This window comes from Montipora capricornis, chromosome 3 (genome assembly GCF_036669925.1).
Source record: "Montipora capricornis isolate CH-2021 chromosome 3, ASM3666992v2, whole genome shotgun sequence".
NCBI lineage: Eukaryota > Metazoa > Cnidaria > Anthozoa > Scleractinia > Acroporidae > Montipora > Montipora capricornis.
This window is the reverse complement of record NC_090885.1, coordinates 45,697,282-45,713,188: the sequence shown is the minus strand read 5'-3', so window position 1 is coordinate 45,713,188 and position 15,907 is coordinate 45,697,282. Positions and strand designations below refer to the sequence as shown.

Here is a 15,907-nt window from a genome sequence, read left to right as displayed (position 1 = left end):
TGTTACAGAATCTGTTTCAATTAATACCACTAACCACTAACTTTCTTGCGGTTCAGAAACAAAAACATAACACAGCTTCTCAATGAGTTCCTTTCTTGTTTATTGTCTCTAATGTTTAGAGCCTTTTGACATCAATTGCTCAGTGGGATAATGCTGACTCTGGTTCATAAACACATGAACTAGACCCAAGCATAAGTTATGCTTGTATGTACCGGTATTTGTAGTTGCCAAAACCGCCTGTGGTATCACACAACTGTACCTAATAACTTTGATTTATATAGTTTTTGTGTTTTCTCCACATTTTCCATGCGACGTCTATGTTACATGTATTCTGAAGTCCACTACTTGGTACAGTGACTGTTTTAGTTACAATGGCACTTAAACTCAAAAACCAGTATTTATATTGTGTTCAAGAAGCTAAATTTCTCATTTCTTAGACATCACTATTCAAAATTTATGAGAGCCCCACAAAAATACTCACAGCATGTATACGTGCATTTATGGTACCATGGACATAGCACAGTTACTAGAAACATGATTAACACATGTATTCAACTTGTTGTCCGGATTTGTGTTCTTTTTTTTACCTATGGGATCTGGCATTGTTTTAGAATGTTGATGTCTTGCGGCATAACTTGTTTGCCAACGTTACTATCGTTTTCTTGTGCCGTATTACGCAAGCATTAACGAAAGCCGTGTACCTAAATCCCAACTACCGTCCTTAGGATTAAGATAACATGCTGTAGAGAAAATAGCATGTTGTTTCGAAAATGTAATAAATCTGGTTTTTGACCAACATAACTTCCACAAAAACTGTGAATTCGTCTTTATTCGTCTTTATTGATAAAGAAGTTGCCGAGAAAATGAACTCTATAAATGTAAGACTTTGTTGTTTAATCACGATGCTGTTCATAGCCTGTGTACAGCTGCCCCCTTCCCTAAGAAAAAATCGGGGAAGGAGCTCCAATGTTAGTCATTGTCAAATTTGGTATGTAGTTAAACAGGATAACATACACACCACTAATTCTGCTGACTCGTGGTTGACTGTTGTTAGAACGTTCAGGAGGTCGTGGCTGCAGTATGACAGGAAGCAGTCACATGTGCATTTTCAATTTGGTCAAACTGACACTTTTCAGTGCGTTTCCCTTCTGTGAAGGTCTTACTTAGTCACTGAAGTTTGTTTTATTGCAAATAGTCCAAACTGCCTTGCCATTTGTCCTGCGGCAAAAACAAGGGAAAATAAAGATAACTGCCGTTTACCAACTTGGCAGAAATTGGAAAAAAATGTTGATAATTTTTTTCGATAGTTTAATGTTACAAGATGCAAACACACCTGAAGCAACCCTTATTATGAACTTCATGTTACAAGTATTTCTTCCTAGTGGAGTAATTTTCCTAAATATGTTCTAAAAAGGTTCTCTCTGTTCAAAAACTAAACTGCCTGAAGACCGATATGAACAATATCTTAAATCAGTCAATCATTAAATCTGTACGTAGTTTGGAAATCGTGTTTATCCACAAAATAACCTCACTACTTATGCTTGGTGAAATTGGTTTTTTTTGGGTTACTTTTTGCATTTTCTTAATAAAGTATAAGCTTGCTTATGCAGGGCCTGGAAGCACAGGATTACTTTGTTTTCTACTATTTAGGTAATTTTAGATTTGGCTTCAATGGTAAATGGTGGAACAATTGTGGGATGGAGCAACATGCATTTTGGTCATCCTCGCAATCTCATTGCACCTGGTACAGCAGCTAACATGGGAGATGGATGGGAAACTGCGCGCAGAGTATGTTGCTACAATATGATACTTTTGAAACTTGATCATGAAGCCGATTAACATAATTCTTGGCACAAAGGGGAATGATGACAGCTGTAGACTGTAAATGTGTCTCCGATAAATGTGTAGTTGAAATAACTACATAACTGGATTTACTACATAATTAATTTGTTCAGGGTTAAAATTCTGCAATAAGTCTCTTTTGAGCGGATAGAAAAAAAGAAGTTGCTTCAGTTTGAACTTTCCTTTCAGATGGATCGGCCAAGTATTCTTGAGCTTGGGGAAGCTGGCTGTTTGAAAGTCCCAGGTAAAGTGTTACTATAAGTGATGCGATGGCAGTTGGAAGACCCAACTGCCCCGGCATGCTGTCTGACAACAAAATTTCAGTGAAATAGAAAGTTTAAAAAAACAAACGAAAAACCATTATGTGGTAGAGAAATCTTTGACAGACAGTCAATTAAATCAGCCAATCAAAACGCAAGTCAAATCAACATGCAGCCGGTGCTAATTGGAAGAAACGCATACATGTACAAGCAGTTCACGATTTGTTTTTTAGCTTTGATTAGCTGAGAATGTGTTTCAGAGTTTTGAGCCCATCGCCGATCAGAGCAATGCAAAACTAGAGTTTTCCACATTTCAAACCTCTTTTTGAAATGTGATATCATTGTCTTCATGAAACAGTGAAGTTCGTTTAGTAAGCAAAAAATAATGTTCAACTAATGTTAATGTGTGACCAAAAATTAATGTGAAGGGCCTGGGCAAACAGCTTTAACATTCGCTTTAACATTCGTTCGATTTTGTTGCACACCGTGGTTGCAACCGTTTTCAACACACTGTTAACATTCAAACTGCAGCTGCATTTTTTACACTCTTTGAGGGACTGACTAGTGCGCATGCACATTGTAGAAAGAGGATGGTAAACGGCATTAAAACGTTAAATTTTCAAAGGATAGCAACACTAAACCTATGAAAATAGACTCAACTTCGATTTAACATGTTTTAACACGATTTCAGAAGAGGCTTGTAAACGGTTTCAACATTGCTGTTCAACGAAAGGGAACGGGTGTTTTCCTGAGCCTATTGTAAAATTGTTATAGGATAAGTTTGCACCATTAGTATTCAGAACGTGCATGGTGTTACAAAGTTGGTTTTTGCAGTGGACTATTGGTTACCTTGGTTTATGCTGATAAACGAAAGGAAACTGGGAAATGATAAAGAAAAAACAAAAACAAAAAGCAGTGTAGCCTTTGAGGTAGATTGCAGTTTATATAACCGTTCATGAAGCAGCCGAACTATAGAACAGAGTTTCACACTACTCTGGCTAAAAATTAACGCAACTTGTGTTCAAGACCCGACGTTTCGACAATCCTGCCTAGTGTCTTCTTCAGGGGCGATCTAAAGCTGTTACACAAGTCCTTTTTTACGCTCACTAAAAGACTGCTATCATCACGGGTCAAAGGAGCATTGGTGGAATTAATGTGCCAAGATTCCAAACAAAGGCGTTGATGGTACCTCTGGTTGGTGCTGATAATTTTTTAATTACTCCACCCAATTTTGTATGACTTATTTGGCAAGCATCATGTTCCAACTAAGCTCAGAGTTTCCGTGTCGAAATGTCGAGTCATAAATCGTAACTCATTTTAAGCTGGAGTAGCATGAAACTATGTTTCAATGTAACACATATTTCTGTTTTAACAGGTTGGGAGTGGTCCATTATTCAACTGGGGCATCCAGGTGTTGTTCAAAAGGTAGTGAACAATAGACCAATTCGGCTAACGCAATGTTGTACCCAATTCAAATCTCTTGGGGTTAAGATTCTTTGCGTGTTGAATTTGCATGACAATGAAGCATTCACATTTAAATTATTTGGAAATAATAGTAATAAAGTATTTTTGTTTGTCTCATGATGTGGTCGCTTGTGAAGTAGATCGTCACGTTTCGACTGCATACTGATAGTATTAGAGACCTTTAGATCCGAGAACCAGGACCAGGACCAGTGTTGGCCGCGCACGCTCTGGCACTACAAACTTGTCCTCGACGTGGTATGCGTCAATTTACCAACATTTAGATTGTAAACAACCGGTGCCAGTGAAAGTTTTTTAGTTTTCTTCCTGATTTCACCATGTTTTCAAAGAAAAATACACTTGCAGCAGCAATAATGTTATATCTTGACGATGAATCTGAAGAGGAGGAGGTTATACAAATCATCATGGACCAAAATCGGAAGAATCCATCGATTCCGTACTGGAATTACAACCGTGTAGAGGCAACGCTTGGAGATATGAGTGAGGCAGAGTTAAAAGCGGAGTTTAGATTTGGAAGTGGTGAGATTAATCTTCTGTATGAGGCCCTGAGGATCCCTGAATCATTCACATGTATCAACGGAACTGTTGCCACTGGTCTGGAAGGGCTGTTGATGTTACCAGTACGAGCTACCAGTAAGTCTGATTCTCTCAGAGGTAAAAGAGTTCATTGTGAGTTCCCATGACCATCCCCTTCGAGACATTGACCAGCCCAACTGGAGTTGTTTGCCTGGCCGATCAGTCAGAAGGGTGCTGTGCTGGACAACTGCTGGGGATTTGTGGATGCTACGGTTAGACCAATCTCTCGCCCAGGCGAGCACCAACGGGTCATGTACAATGGCCATAAGCGAGTACATGGCCTAAAATTCCAGTCTGTTGTGGCTCCAAATGGCCTCATAGCTAACCTTTTTGGTCCAGTTGGTGAGTATTCAGTGTGTGTGGTATAGGAATTCTTCATATATTATTTTTCAATAAATAACAAGACTATAGTCTTTTGTCTATAATCAACATGTGACCCTGAAATATTTTATCCAGTATAATAAATGGAGTACACAAAATAAGCCTTTGATAGTGGATTCGAGAAAATACTCTGTACCCATGAAAGGAGCTGAAATTTTTATAATTGTGTTTTTCATTAAAAAAACAGCTTGATCCATGAACAGAAATCATTCTTCCTATTAAACAGTGAGGTGTACTTGCTTGACTAAGCCAACTTTGAGTGAGCAAAATAGAGATAATATAAAAAATGTTGGAGCTAATTTATTTATTTATTTTTGTTCCATGCCAAATATAGAAATGAAATACATTGTAACATTGGCCCCTATGAGCTGATATGCTATTATAATTACTAAGTCATGCCCTCTAAGGTTATAAATAATAGTAAATAAATGTAGTTGATGTTATTGGGCATTCACATTGCCATCATTTTGACCCTTGCTGCACTCTGAACTAAAATATATTTATGCCCATGAACAATTCAGCTGTATGATTTATATCCTGTAAGTTGGTTTTAAGCTGTTTTTTTACCTTGTAGAAGGTAAGAGGCATGATTCAAGAATGCTTCAGATGTCTGGTTTGCTTCTTCAACTCCAACAACATTCAGATGATGAGGCACTGCAGCCACTCTGCATTTTCAGTGACCTGGCATGCCCCTTTAGACTCCACCTCCAAGCACCTTATAGGCATGCCCACCTCACAGAAGAACAAGAGGCGTTTAATTCCTCAATGAGCAAAGTTCGCTCAGCTGTTGAATGGGCGTTTGGAGACATTCTTTCATGTTTTGCTTTCCTGGACTTAGTCCAGTTGGCACCATGTACTCTGCCTGTGCACTTGTTCGGAATGCTCACACTTGTTTGTACAGTTCTATGTCCAGGTCCTTTTTTGACTTAGAGCCACCAACCATCCAACAGTACTTTCAAATGTAATGTAATGACTCATGGTGATACTTTGAAATCAACAACAATTTTGAGAAGTGACCCTACCAAACTAGGCTTGGTTGGACATTGTTTACTAAACAACCTCAGTAACATGTGCTAATACATATATGGGATTCCTGGCCCAAAATTAACCCCTATATAAGGATCCTTCAAAATTGAGAATGATTTTTTTTTCATGTGCTAAAATGACAAATTTAAGTGTTAACTATCACATAAATGCAATTAATCAAGTATAAAGGAAATTCATCTTTGTGAAGTTTTCACAAAATCAGATATGTAGTCAGCAAATATTCATCTAATCTTTCTTCCCTCCCTTTCTTGTAGCCGGTAAAAGAAACAACAATAAGCTATTTCGAGCCTCAGCTCAGCAAGGGAAGAACGATTATAAAACACTGCAGGGTGCGCAAAATAATACACGAGAAAGGGAAGCACACAAATTACTAAAGGGAGGGAAACACTTCAAACGGAAAAATAGAACGTTGATAATAACGATTATCTCTGCTTATTTTTAACAACCAACTAATGTTTTACAAATCAACAAGCTCATCCAAAAAAAAAAAAAAAGTAAAATGCAGATCTTGCCAAGAGAAAAATAATGAATCAAAGAGAAGTTCCTCTTGTTTTCGTGCGTTTTCGAGACAAAAAAAGGACAATTCGTATTTTTGCAAAGGTTGAAAGACTAATATCTTTCATTTCTCTTTCATTTAATTGCTCCCTGCAATGGCCATAAAGCTTTCAAGAAATATTTTGATAAAGTATTAATAATTAATGCTCTAGCACTCTCAGTTTAAAACACAGTTCACAACATATCAACTTGGCTTTGCTTGTTTTAATGCATAACAAAGCATTAAAAAATCAGCTTTTCTCTCTTCATTTGTTTCAAATTGGATATCGAAACTACATTTTATACGACTGAAAATATTTTTTGTCTTTTGAAAGATAAAAGCTTGTCAACAATAAATAAAACTTACCTAAAAAAACTGGTTTCGTGAGGGCAACTTGTTAACCAAAACTCGTCGTCAACCACTTGGGGAGGACAAGTTTTTCAAGTTGTGTGACCGTGACAGACCTAGTGAGCATGCTCAGTAGACACGTGCACAGCCAAAACTGGCCCTTGTCCTGGTCCTGGTCCTGGTTCTCGGATCTAAAGATCTCTATTCATCAGGTGATGAGGTCGACTTGTTACGCGCCACCTTTCAAGCAGGATGCCCTGCTGTGATTGGTTGGTTTTCAGCAGCTGTGATTGGCGCACTTCGATCCTCATTTTTTCGGCTTCTAGTTCCTTTGGCGGTCCCCTGTCGTACGGTTCTCCTGTTGTCGTGTTTCTTGATCATGGGCATCCATGAACAAAAAATCGAAACTGAGGATCAAAATGCACCAACCACAGCTGCTGAAACCCAACCAATCTCAGCGGAGCATCCTGCTTAAAAGGTGACGCATAACCAGTCGACCTCATTGCCTGATGAAGACTAGCAGCGTCCAGTCGAAACGTCGCAATCTACATCACAAGTGACCACATCGTGAGACAAACAAGAATACTTTATTATTATTATTGTACTTCACCATGATGAATAACAGCAACCCTTTTTACAACATTGTATGGAAATACTTGGAACAAAACGTTTTATTCCCAAAGATTTGAATTGGGTACAACATTTAGATAACCGATTTCGTCTATTAAGAGTGACTAATTTGGAGGAGTTTGTTCCTGCCAAACTGTCAGGATTTAAATGTGTTTAGATCCTAAAAATTGCGTGCTGTATTTCTTTAATTGCTTGATTTCTTTCGTAAAGGTTGAGGTTGATACAAACCATTTCAAAGGCAACTTTCCGGAATCTTGTAAACTGGAAGGTGGGTGAGATGAGATAGCACGAATGGAAAACAATCGAGGTTATTTGTGCTTGGGGACTGGCTTTGGAACAAATGCTTTCTGCTTCTAGGGTTTCTAACAAGGAAAGAGGCCAAACATGATGTTTCAGAGGAAGAGTGGAGTACATTTTCATGGAAAACACTCCTTCCTCGGACAAAGGTAGACATTCTTTTTTCCCTTAGTTTTCATAAGAAGAGGTTACAGCCAAAGTAGTACTATGGGCCCATATGACCCGGTTTTGAGGGCGGCTTCTGATTGGTCCATTAAAAAAATAATGAGATACATCAGCTTCTCATTGGTTTAAAAAATGACGTTTCTAAGGAGGATTTGGATTGGTGGAGAAATGGGGGTCAAAGTCCAAAAATTCAAGATGGCATCACAACCTACCCCAGGATCTGTGTTCATCCCCACGGTTCTGTGATGGAGTATCCAAGATGGCGTCATGAACCAATCAGAAGCCGCCCTCAAAACCAGGTCATAGGGTCCGATAGCCAATAGGATAAGGGTATGACGTCACAGAAATTCAACATGGCGATGGGATGATGTCACATGGGATCCCACGCACAATCGCGCGATATTGAGTGAGATCGCGCAAGAACATACGCAGGATCACGCGACATCGCGCAAAATCATGTATGACATCGTTGAATTCAAGATGGGCCCATATGACCCGGTTTTGAGGGAGGCTTTTGATTGGTCCATTAAAAAAATAATGAGATACATCAGCTTCTCATTGGTTTAAAAAATGACGTTTCTAAGGAGGATTTGGAATGGTGGAGAAATGGGGGTCAAAGTCCAAAAATTCAAGATGGCATCACAACCTACCCCAGGATCTGTGTTCACCCCCACGGTTCTGTGATGGAGTATCCAAGAGGGCGTCATGAACCAGTCAGAAGCCGCCCTCAAAACCAGGTCATAGGGTCTGATAGCCAATAGGATAAGGGTATGACGTTACAGAAATTCAACATGGCGGATGGGATGATGTCACATGGGATCCCACGCACAATCGCGCAATATTGAGTGGGATCGTGCAAGATCATACGCAGGATCACGCGACATCGCACAAAATCATGTATGACATCGTTGAATTCAAGATGGCTTAGTGAATAGAAAAGAGGCAACAGGATTTGCTATTTACAAATCATAAACGGTTTAATGTACAAACAAACCTATGTACAAGCAGGAACGTGGGAGGGGCCTGGTGCCTAATCTCTAAGAATAAGTCTGATAATTGATCTACGAGGTCCAAGTCTTCATCGGTCAGGTGTTCCTAGCGGTACGTATAGGTCTTGGCCGTTGTGGCATCCAGAACACGTTTGGAATAGACGAGTCGGTAATCTTTGTGAGATGGTAGCATCTCCAATGTGTAGGTCTTGGCGTTTCTGTGGATGGTGTGAGATTGAATGACATGTGTGGTGCGAGGCTGGTCTAGAGGATGGTGCAATTACTCATCCAAGGTGCTCTGACGTCCGTTCTGAAGGGCATCACTGCCCTTTCCCAGAGAAGGGAGAAAGCTTGCACAAATTTTATCAAGCGTGACTGGCTGTTGTCTCCTGTACTGAAGCCATTAATTCCTTGTGTGTCAATAGATCGTTTTCGCGTCACGTCACAGCGGCCATGTTGGTGTACAAGAACAATAGACGTTCTCTCCTTTGGGAAACAAACTCTATTTTATGCATATTCCATGCATACATTTTGTATTGTTTTGTACACCAATATGGCCGCCATGTCACGTGAGTGAAAACCATCTATTGACAGGCCATTCTGCCTCTGTTCAGGCGAATGTGTTCCGGTGCGCTTTGTTCCTAAGACAAAGCGGTTTGCAGATTTCTGCACCATTAAGTATCAAGATCAGTTGTAAACCTCTTCTCTGTTATTTTTTCTCTGTTATTTAGTGCTTTTAGTCATATAATCATATTCTGGACCTTCTTGTAGCCGTAGTTCTTCAGACCGCCCAAGTAGAATTCAACTATGCGATCTCCAGCATCGAGTTCGTCTTTGAAGTCGCCGAGATAAGCGCCTCGTGGGGGATGCAACGGTGGGTCACCAGGGTGATGAAGGTAGATGACTGAGTCGCTGTCAAAATAGAGTACGCACTCACTGAGATGATCTAGAGCTTGATAGAGTCGGTGTCTGTTGTGACAGGTCGGGAAAGCGGCCATGAAGATGTTGAGATTGGGTGAAGGAAGGAAATTGTGGGCTTGCAGTTTGTAATGAACTTCAACGAAGGGTTGAGGGCCGGTGAGTTCCCGGACCTGGGTCTGGGTCTCGTACCAAATCTCTTCTCCGTCCTCTTCGTTTCGGGTGTAGAGATGAGATGTATGTTAGACCCCCGCAAAAAGCTTCCTGAGGAGGCGCTTGGAGGTCGAGATGGGTCAGGTACTCGGCAGGTCTGGATGGGTGTTTTTGAGGGCATTCCACAAACACTCCCACATTTTCACGACTCGGTACCCAAGACTGTAGGAGAGTTCGTTTTTTGTCTATGAGATCTCGTATATGTTCCGTGGTCCGGTCTAGGAGTGTTGGATGCACATCTGTACATCGAGGATGACAGGTCCGACATCTGTGCCAGAAGCACCCGTGGAATTCGTACACAGTCTTGGTATGGGCATTGTAGCGGTCGACCGTGTGTCAGGTGCCGGGGATTGGGTACTCGCCCTCGTTTCGAGCATCCATGTTGGATCCTTTGGCGGTGTAGAGGATGGTGATCGGCGACGGCGTGTCCATAAGTGCGGGCCATGGTTTCATGTTGGTCACACCAAGTCAACCATTCCATGGAGGCTTGGGAATGATTGATGCGACCTCGCCATCCCAATAGGGGTTCCGACGCAATGGTTTTTCTTCCATGCAATCCATACGCAAGTAATGGTTGCAGGCCGAGGCTGCCGTCATCTGTTCGAAACTATTGAATTCAGTACAAGCCTGGAAATCCCGCATGAACGTGAGGCACCCTTGTTTCAAGAGTCGCATGTCCAACTCGCAGTACATCAGGAGTTCTGCTTGGAAGTCGAAGAGGACCCCTCGAGCTGCCTGGTCATCATACGACGTGTCAAACTCTTGACGTTTCTTGATCGACATGCCGTCGGGCATTGTAGAATGATTTGTCGGGGAAAGATGCCACGTACATCACGTTTTCGGGTGTGTTCAACAAATGAGGAAAGTGTCCTTTCTTGAGTTTGGTGAGCCCGATTTGGCGGCATTTGAAAGAACGAGAGCGAGTTTATAAACCATATGGTCATATCCTTGTGACCGTACATGAGCTGCAGAACGTTTCCGTTCGATTTATCTCTTTTGTCAGTTGAGTTTGTCGATGACGGGGTAACTGTCAGCCCTTGAAACTGTGGGCTGTTACCGTCAAGGGTCGAGTCCCGTTCTCTGTCAGAGTTTCCAACCACTCCAGGTAATGGAGGATGCAGTCGTGAGGATCCCTGAACCATGTGGGATGCTCATGGGTCTCTCTCTCGGCGACGACGAGATTGGGAATGTGACGTCCCTCTACTTGCATGCTTTCAATGTCGAAAAAGACATGTAGGGGAGGTATGTCCTCTTGATCCTCGTCATCCTCGTTGTCGTTGTTGTCGCCGTTGCCCGCTAGTAGAGCGTGCAAGTCAGCGGCACCATTGGCTAGTAGGGCCTGCAATCCGCCTGCAGCAACCCGACGATCGGTTAGTCGACGTCTTTGTTCCCGTCGTACCTCAGTTGGGGTCTTTTCGACTTGCAAGAAACATTGATGTTGGCGTACATTGACCAGTTCGTGACAGAGCGTGTCCCCAGGTCCGTAGGGGAAATGAGCAAAAGTGCGGTTGGCATCCACCATGACAATCATTTAGTCTTGGAGACTGGGAGCAGTGGCTAGTATATGGAGTTCCTCCGGACCGCAGAGTTGTTGCTGTAGATGGACTTCTTCGAAAAGATCCCGAGCTGCCTGCGTGATCCTGCTTTGGTTTCCTGTAGGATCGGTCCATTGTTGACGTGTGGTGCGGTCATTGGCTTGGTGGACACCTCGAGCGAGGACAGTGGCTCAAGGACAGCATAGAGTGTCATCATCCTCTGGGACGTGTAGGACACATTGTTTGAATCCTGTGAGACATGTAGAAGCTTGGTGACCTGGCAGGTACGTCTTTCGTTTACCGGAACTGAGGGGGGCACCACAAACGTGTACAAAGAAAAGGGTGAATGAATCTTCCATCTTGAACTGTTCGTTGGAGTTGAGCATGTGCGAGAGATTGCCTAACAAGGTGTCAGCTCTTTGACCATGAGGGCGCCATTCTCCGGCTCTTAGTCCCCATTCATTGTAGGCATTGGCTGTTTGATTGGAGGCTAGGGCTATGTAGATACGATCCCCGCCTGGGATGTCTTCTTCGAGAGCTGCATGAAGTCCCTAGACCAGAGCATGTTATGTTATTTGTTTGAGCAGGTTGAAGTTTTGGCAGCTATTCAGCTGATGTGGACCTGCTATTACCCACCCACCCACCCATATACACACAGAGGACAGCCACAACACCAGGAACTTCATTCCCTACTGTTCTCGAAGTGTGTGGGTTTTTTAACGTCCCACAGGGAACTAATGAACATGGAAGTTATTTGTGAGACGGGACCTCCGGGTTATCATCCTTATCCGAGGAGACATGAAAGTCTAACCATTTGCAGATGTAATTACAAAGGCAGCACTTTCTGCTCAGTTATTTAAAGACCCTGAGTGTTGGTCTGGCCAGAGTCGAACTCACGACCTCGTGCATGGCAGCCCCGTGCTCAACCAACTGAACCACCGGTGCGCGGTGGGTTGGCATCGGCTAATCGTTGCCGAGAGATGAAGGCACCGATCTGTCGGGGTCGAAGCTGGAACACATGTTCGTGAACACCCATGCGTACACTGTTTCGTTCTACGACAGGTTGTCTTTGGAACTGGAAATGACTGTGAGGAGCAACAGCACTGCCTGTTCGAAAGTGTCGGTCACTCACGCTAATTCTTCGTCACTGTCCATGATGGGTAAAGGGACCTTCCATGACGTGTGCCATGGGAATTGGACCAATCAGGATCAAAAAAAGGTCTTCTGAGGGGATGGGGATATCCCCCAGAAAAGTAATGTGACCTTTACGGGGTCTATTATTGTTGGATGGTTAGGTCTTAAGTGGCGAACGAGGTGGACTTGGATATCAGAAGCGTCATGGATCATACGCGATGCTTCTTAGATATGGCTATGTCAAGGAGACGGATGGAGACAGCAAAGGAACAGCGCTATATGCTTGGCTGGACCAAAAGAATGATTGAGGATGGAAGCAGGAGTGGAAGAAGAAGAGGAAGACCCCAGTGACAGAAGATGATGCCTCTTACTGGGACCTATTGCCTGAAGAACTCTGCCATAGGATCTTGGAGACTAGAGATCTATTGTACGAAGTGGACAGAAGGAGATGGTGGGATCCCATCCACAAGGAGATGTCACGCCCACCATGGTGCACACAACATGGCACGGTACGTTGTTCTTCTCCATTGTCTTTTGAAACCACAGAACCTGATCGACTCGCTTTGATTTTGGGTATTTTGAAGATGACGGCAACGTATGTAGGAGAATTGGTTGTCGTCTTGGAGTGTGGGTTTTGCAGTACGAGAGGCCCGTCCCGGGACGGGTCCCGAATCATGCGATGCTTGTATTGTCTTTACGATATGACAGGTTGTCCGGGGTACCGTTATTGTACGGGCGTCGCCCTGAAGCTTTTATCAAACCATTTCTCCCATATTGTTCATGTTGATATTTTCTTCCTAGATGGTGGTCGCCTATCAGAGGGACTATATTGGCGGAAAGTATTATTGGATCAAGTGGGAGTGCCGATGTTGTGATCATGATGATGTGGCAATGTGCATGCATTGCCTCGCACGTGTGAATAACTACACTTTGCGCCATATTCCTTGATTGCTGCTGGTGTTTGGCGATGGACCCATGTCGAGACTCCTACGGTCGTCGTTGTTGTCATGCCTGTACACCCCAAGAGTCGCACTCTTGGGTCGGATTGCGTTTCTTTTATGAATCATTTTCTTAGATGATATGTTCTTTGGAAGACATACCCAGACGGACGAAATCGCCACGACGTACCGACCAACAACAATGGTGGCACATTCGTTACTACTTTGAGAGCATACCGGGATTGTCCTTTGTTTCATAGATATGGTGTGGTCTCGTTGTGTTGTTTACTCATTCCTTTGCCCTTCGCGGACAGACAGTGGAGGAGTTTAAGCTATGTGTGGAGGCGTGGAAATCCGTGGTGAAATCTAGGCTCCATGAGCATAGACACCAACACATACATGAACTGCAGATTGTCGTCATTGTATGCCCACCCTACGGGGGTGGGGATGTCGTCCATCCGCTGCCAATTGCTCGGTCACGTTCAAATTGTTGACCCAACCTTGAGGTGCTAACAGAGTTGACCCTTCAGTTCGATTGTAGTTCAGCAATGTTTCCAAAAATGACTTGTACATGTACATATCGGTTTGTTCGCTTATCAAGACACCACGCAGTCATAGGTTGATCTGCTTGAAGAGCCCATGGGTGAGGCTGTTGGTCAGGTATACAAACTTGGTGTTGTTGGCATCCGACGCACTGTTGGCATCGGCCACTATGCCATTGGTCGCTGCCAAATTCAATTTTTATTTCCACTTCCAAGTAACTGCGCCCCAAATCGACAAATTCGTCCAAGCCAGGGATCGTAAGGGAAATGGGAATGATACTCGTCATGGCTTGACTGTAGGAACCATTTGGTAAGCCTCTACGGCCATGTTTGTCAAAGGCATGGTAAACAGATCCAGAATCATCTTTTTCATCTTCTTCTTCTACGTTGTGGTCGTCGTCGCCCCAAAAGACTGAGCCAAGGTCCTGATACGTTCCTACCCAGCCAACCACCATACTGACATGGAAGACCTGGCCCTTTTATACCAGCGTCGGCCGACTGATGTCAACTATAGGCACGCTATCAATGCAACCACAAGATTCATGTTCCAAAAATGGAAGCCACGCTTCGTTTTGCTTTCATGTTCCACCCAGCTTTTCGTTTCAATCCCCGTTTCAAGGATTGTCCCACGCCCTGTCCTACCACGCCTAGCGATTGGCCACCGGCGGCCGCGTGAAGTCCCAATTGCAAGGCAATGGAATCTTGATCAAGTCTTCTGTGACTCCAGACCCCTGTTAACCACGAAGGTACGGGGAAGATACCGTGTCAGACTACCTCCACGCATGGTGACAATGATGATGGTTCTTTCCCAGTGTTCCTGCTTTTTTATACTTGCGGTCTCCTCCGGAGTTGAAACGTCACAATGGTCCTACCTCCTTTACCAAAAGAGACCAGTTTTCTGGTACTCTCACCCACACTGACTTCCATCACATCCAAATAAGGACGTCGCATGGGCATCCATTGAATGTGCACCGCCTCAAAGTACACATTACCCCCACCACCTCGAATATACCGGTAATGGACTTCTCGCACCAGAGGATGCTCCGATTCTCATACCACATTACTATCTGCCACATCCAAGTAGACCAACAACAAAGTTTGTGACGTATGACTGCGGGCCGCCTGGAAGGCTTTGTTCAGATTCGTGAATCTCCAGTCCACGACCAGACTCAATAGCACGCTCTCCAAGTTGTTAGAAAACATGTAATTTTAATGCAATTAGTCCTTGGTAGTGCTGTAATTGATGTCATGTTCATATTGCAATACTTATTGTATCGTTTACTGTAGTTTGCAATGTTTTATGGTGTAACTGTGCATATTTAAAAAATAAAATTATTAAAAAAAAGAAGAAAAAAAAAGTCCAAGATCCAAAGACCCATAGAGTCTTGAATCTTCTGTTCCAACGTGTCAATGATCTTTTTTACAAACTCCACCCCCGTCGATGAAGGGCTAATATCCGTCAATCTCAACACACCTCTACCTCCTCAGTTCCCGACCAAGGTCTTGTCATTCACAGCAACGTACGAGTACCTGCACAGGTATCCGCCCGTATATTCCAATCTTTCGGATGCGTACCCGTCTCGGCAACGTGGATCAGGAGATTCTCAGAGTGTACCTCGTTCTGTGGGACGGTAGGTAGCGACACGCCGGCCAATCCCAATTTTCCATTGGTCGTCCTCTTGTCACACTTGATCTCCGGGTAGGCGCGCTTTAAACTCGGAGGGGCCATTATCAGGGAACTCGGCTTTCTGTACATGACTCGACAAGGTATTGTAACACGACATGGTTCATTTCTTTTTTATTTTTTCGACATCTCTCTTTTTTATACATGTTTCAAAGCCGAACAAAGGACTCAACTATCGTATTTACTGGGCCAACCCATCCAACAGACTTTCACAGTTTGATGGCGTCGTCAGAAAATCTTTTCCACATGGAACAAGACGTCGTCGGGTATGGTGACTTTCTGAACGTGCTATTCATAGAAACTGCCTTCTAAAGGTGTCCCGTCCCATTCTTTGATCTTGTTGGACCAGAAACACTTCTTCCGTCCACGCCTGTAAATATCCTTTCTTGAA

At 43.3% G+C, this 15,907-nt stretch overlaps 1 protein-coding gene and 1 pseudogene across 1 annotated transcript in view; both read left to right on the top strand.

Annotated features, from left to right (window-relative positions):
* The window catches only part of LOC138043272 (allantoicase-like), a 74,412-nt gene that overhangs the window by 55,215 nt on the left and 3,290 nt on the right, over positions 1-15,907 (top strand). Inside the window, exons 7-11 of the mRNA XM_068889465.1 lie at positions 1,651-1,788; positions 2,032-2,086; positions 3,478-3,527; positions 7,312-7,369; positions 7,459-7,547. Coding sequence (XP_068745566.1) covers positions 1,651-1,788; positions 2,032-2,086; positions 3,478-3,527; positions 7,312-7,369; positions 7,459-7,547 — 390 coding nt within the window. The remainder of the gene's footprint in view (positions 1-1,650; positions 1,789-2,031; positions 2,087-3,477; positions 3,528-7,311; positions 7,370-7,458; positions 7,548-15,907) is intronic.
* Positions 3,902-5,506, top strand: LOC138043273 (uncharacterized; annotated as a pseudogene).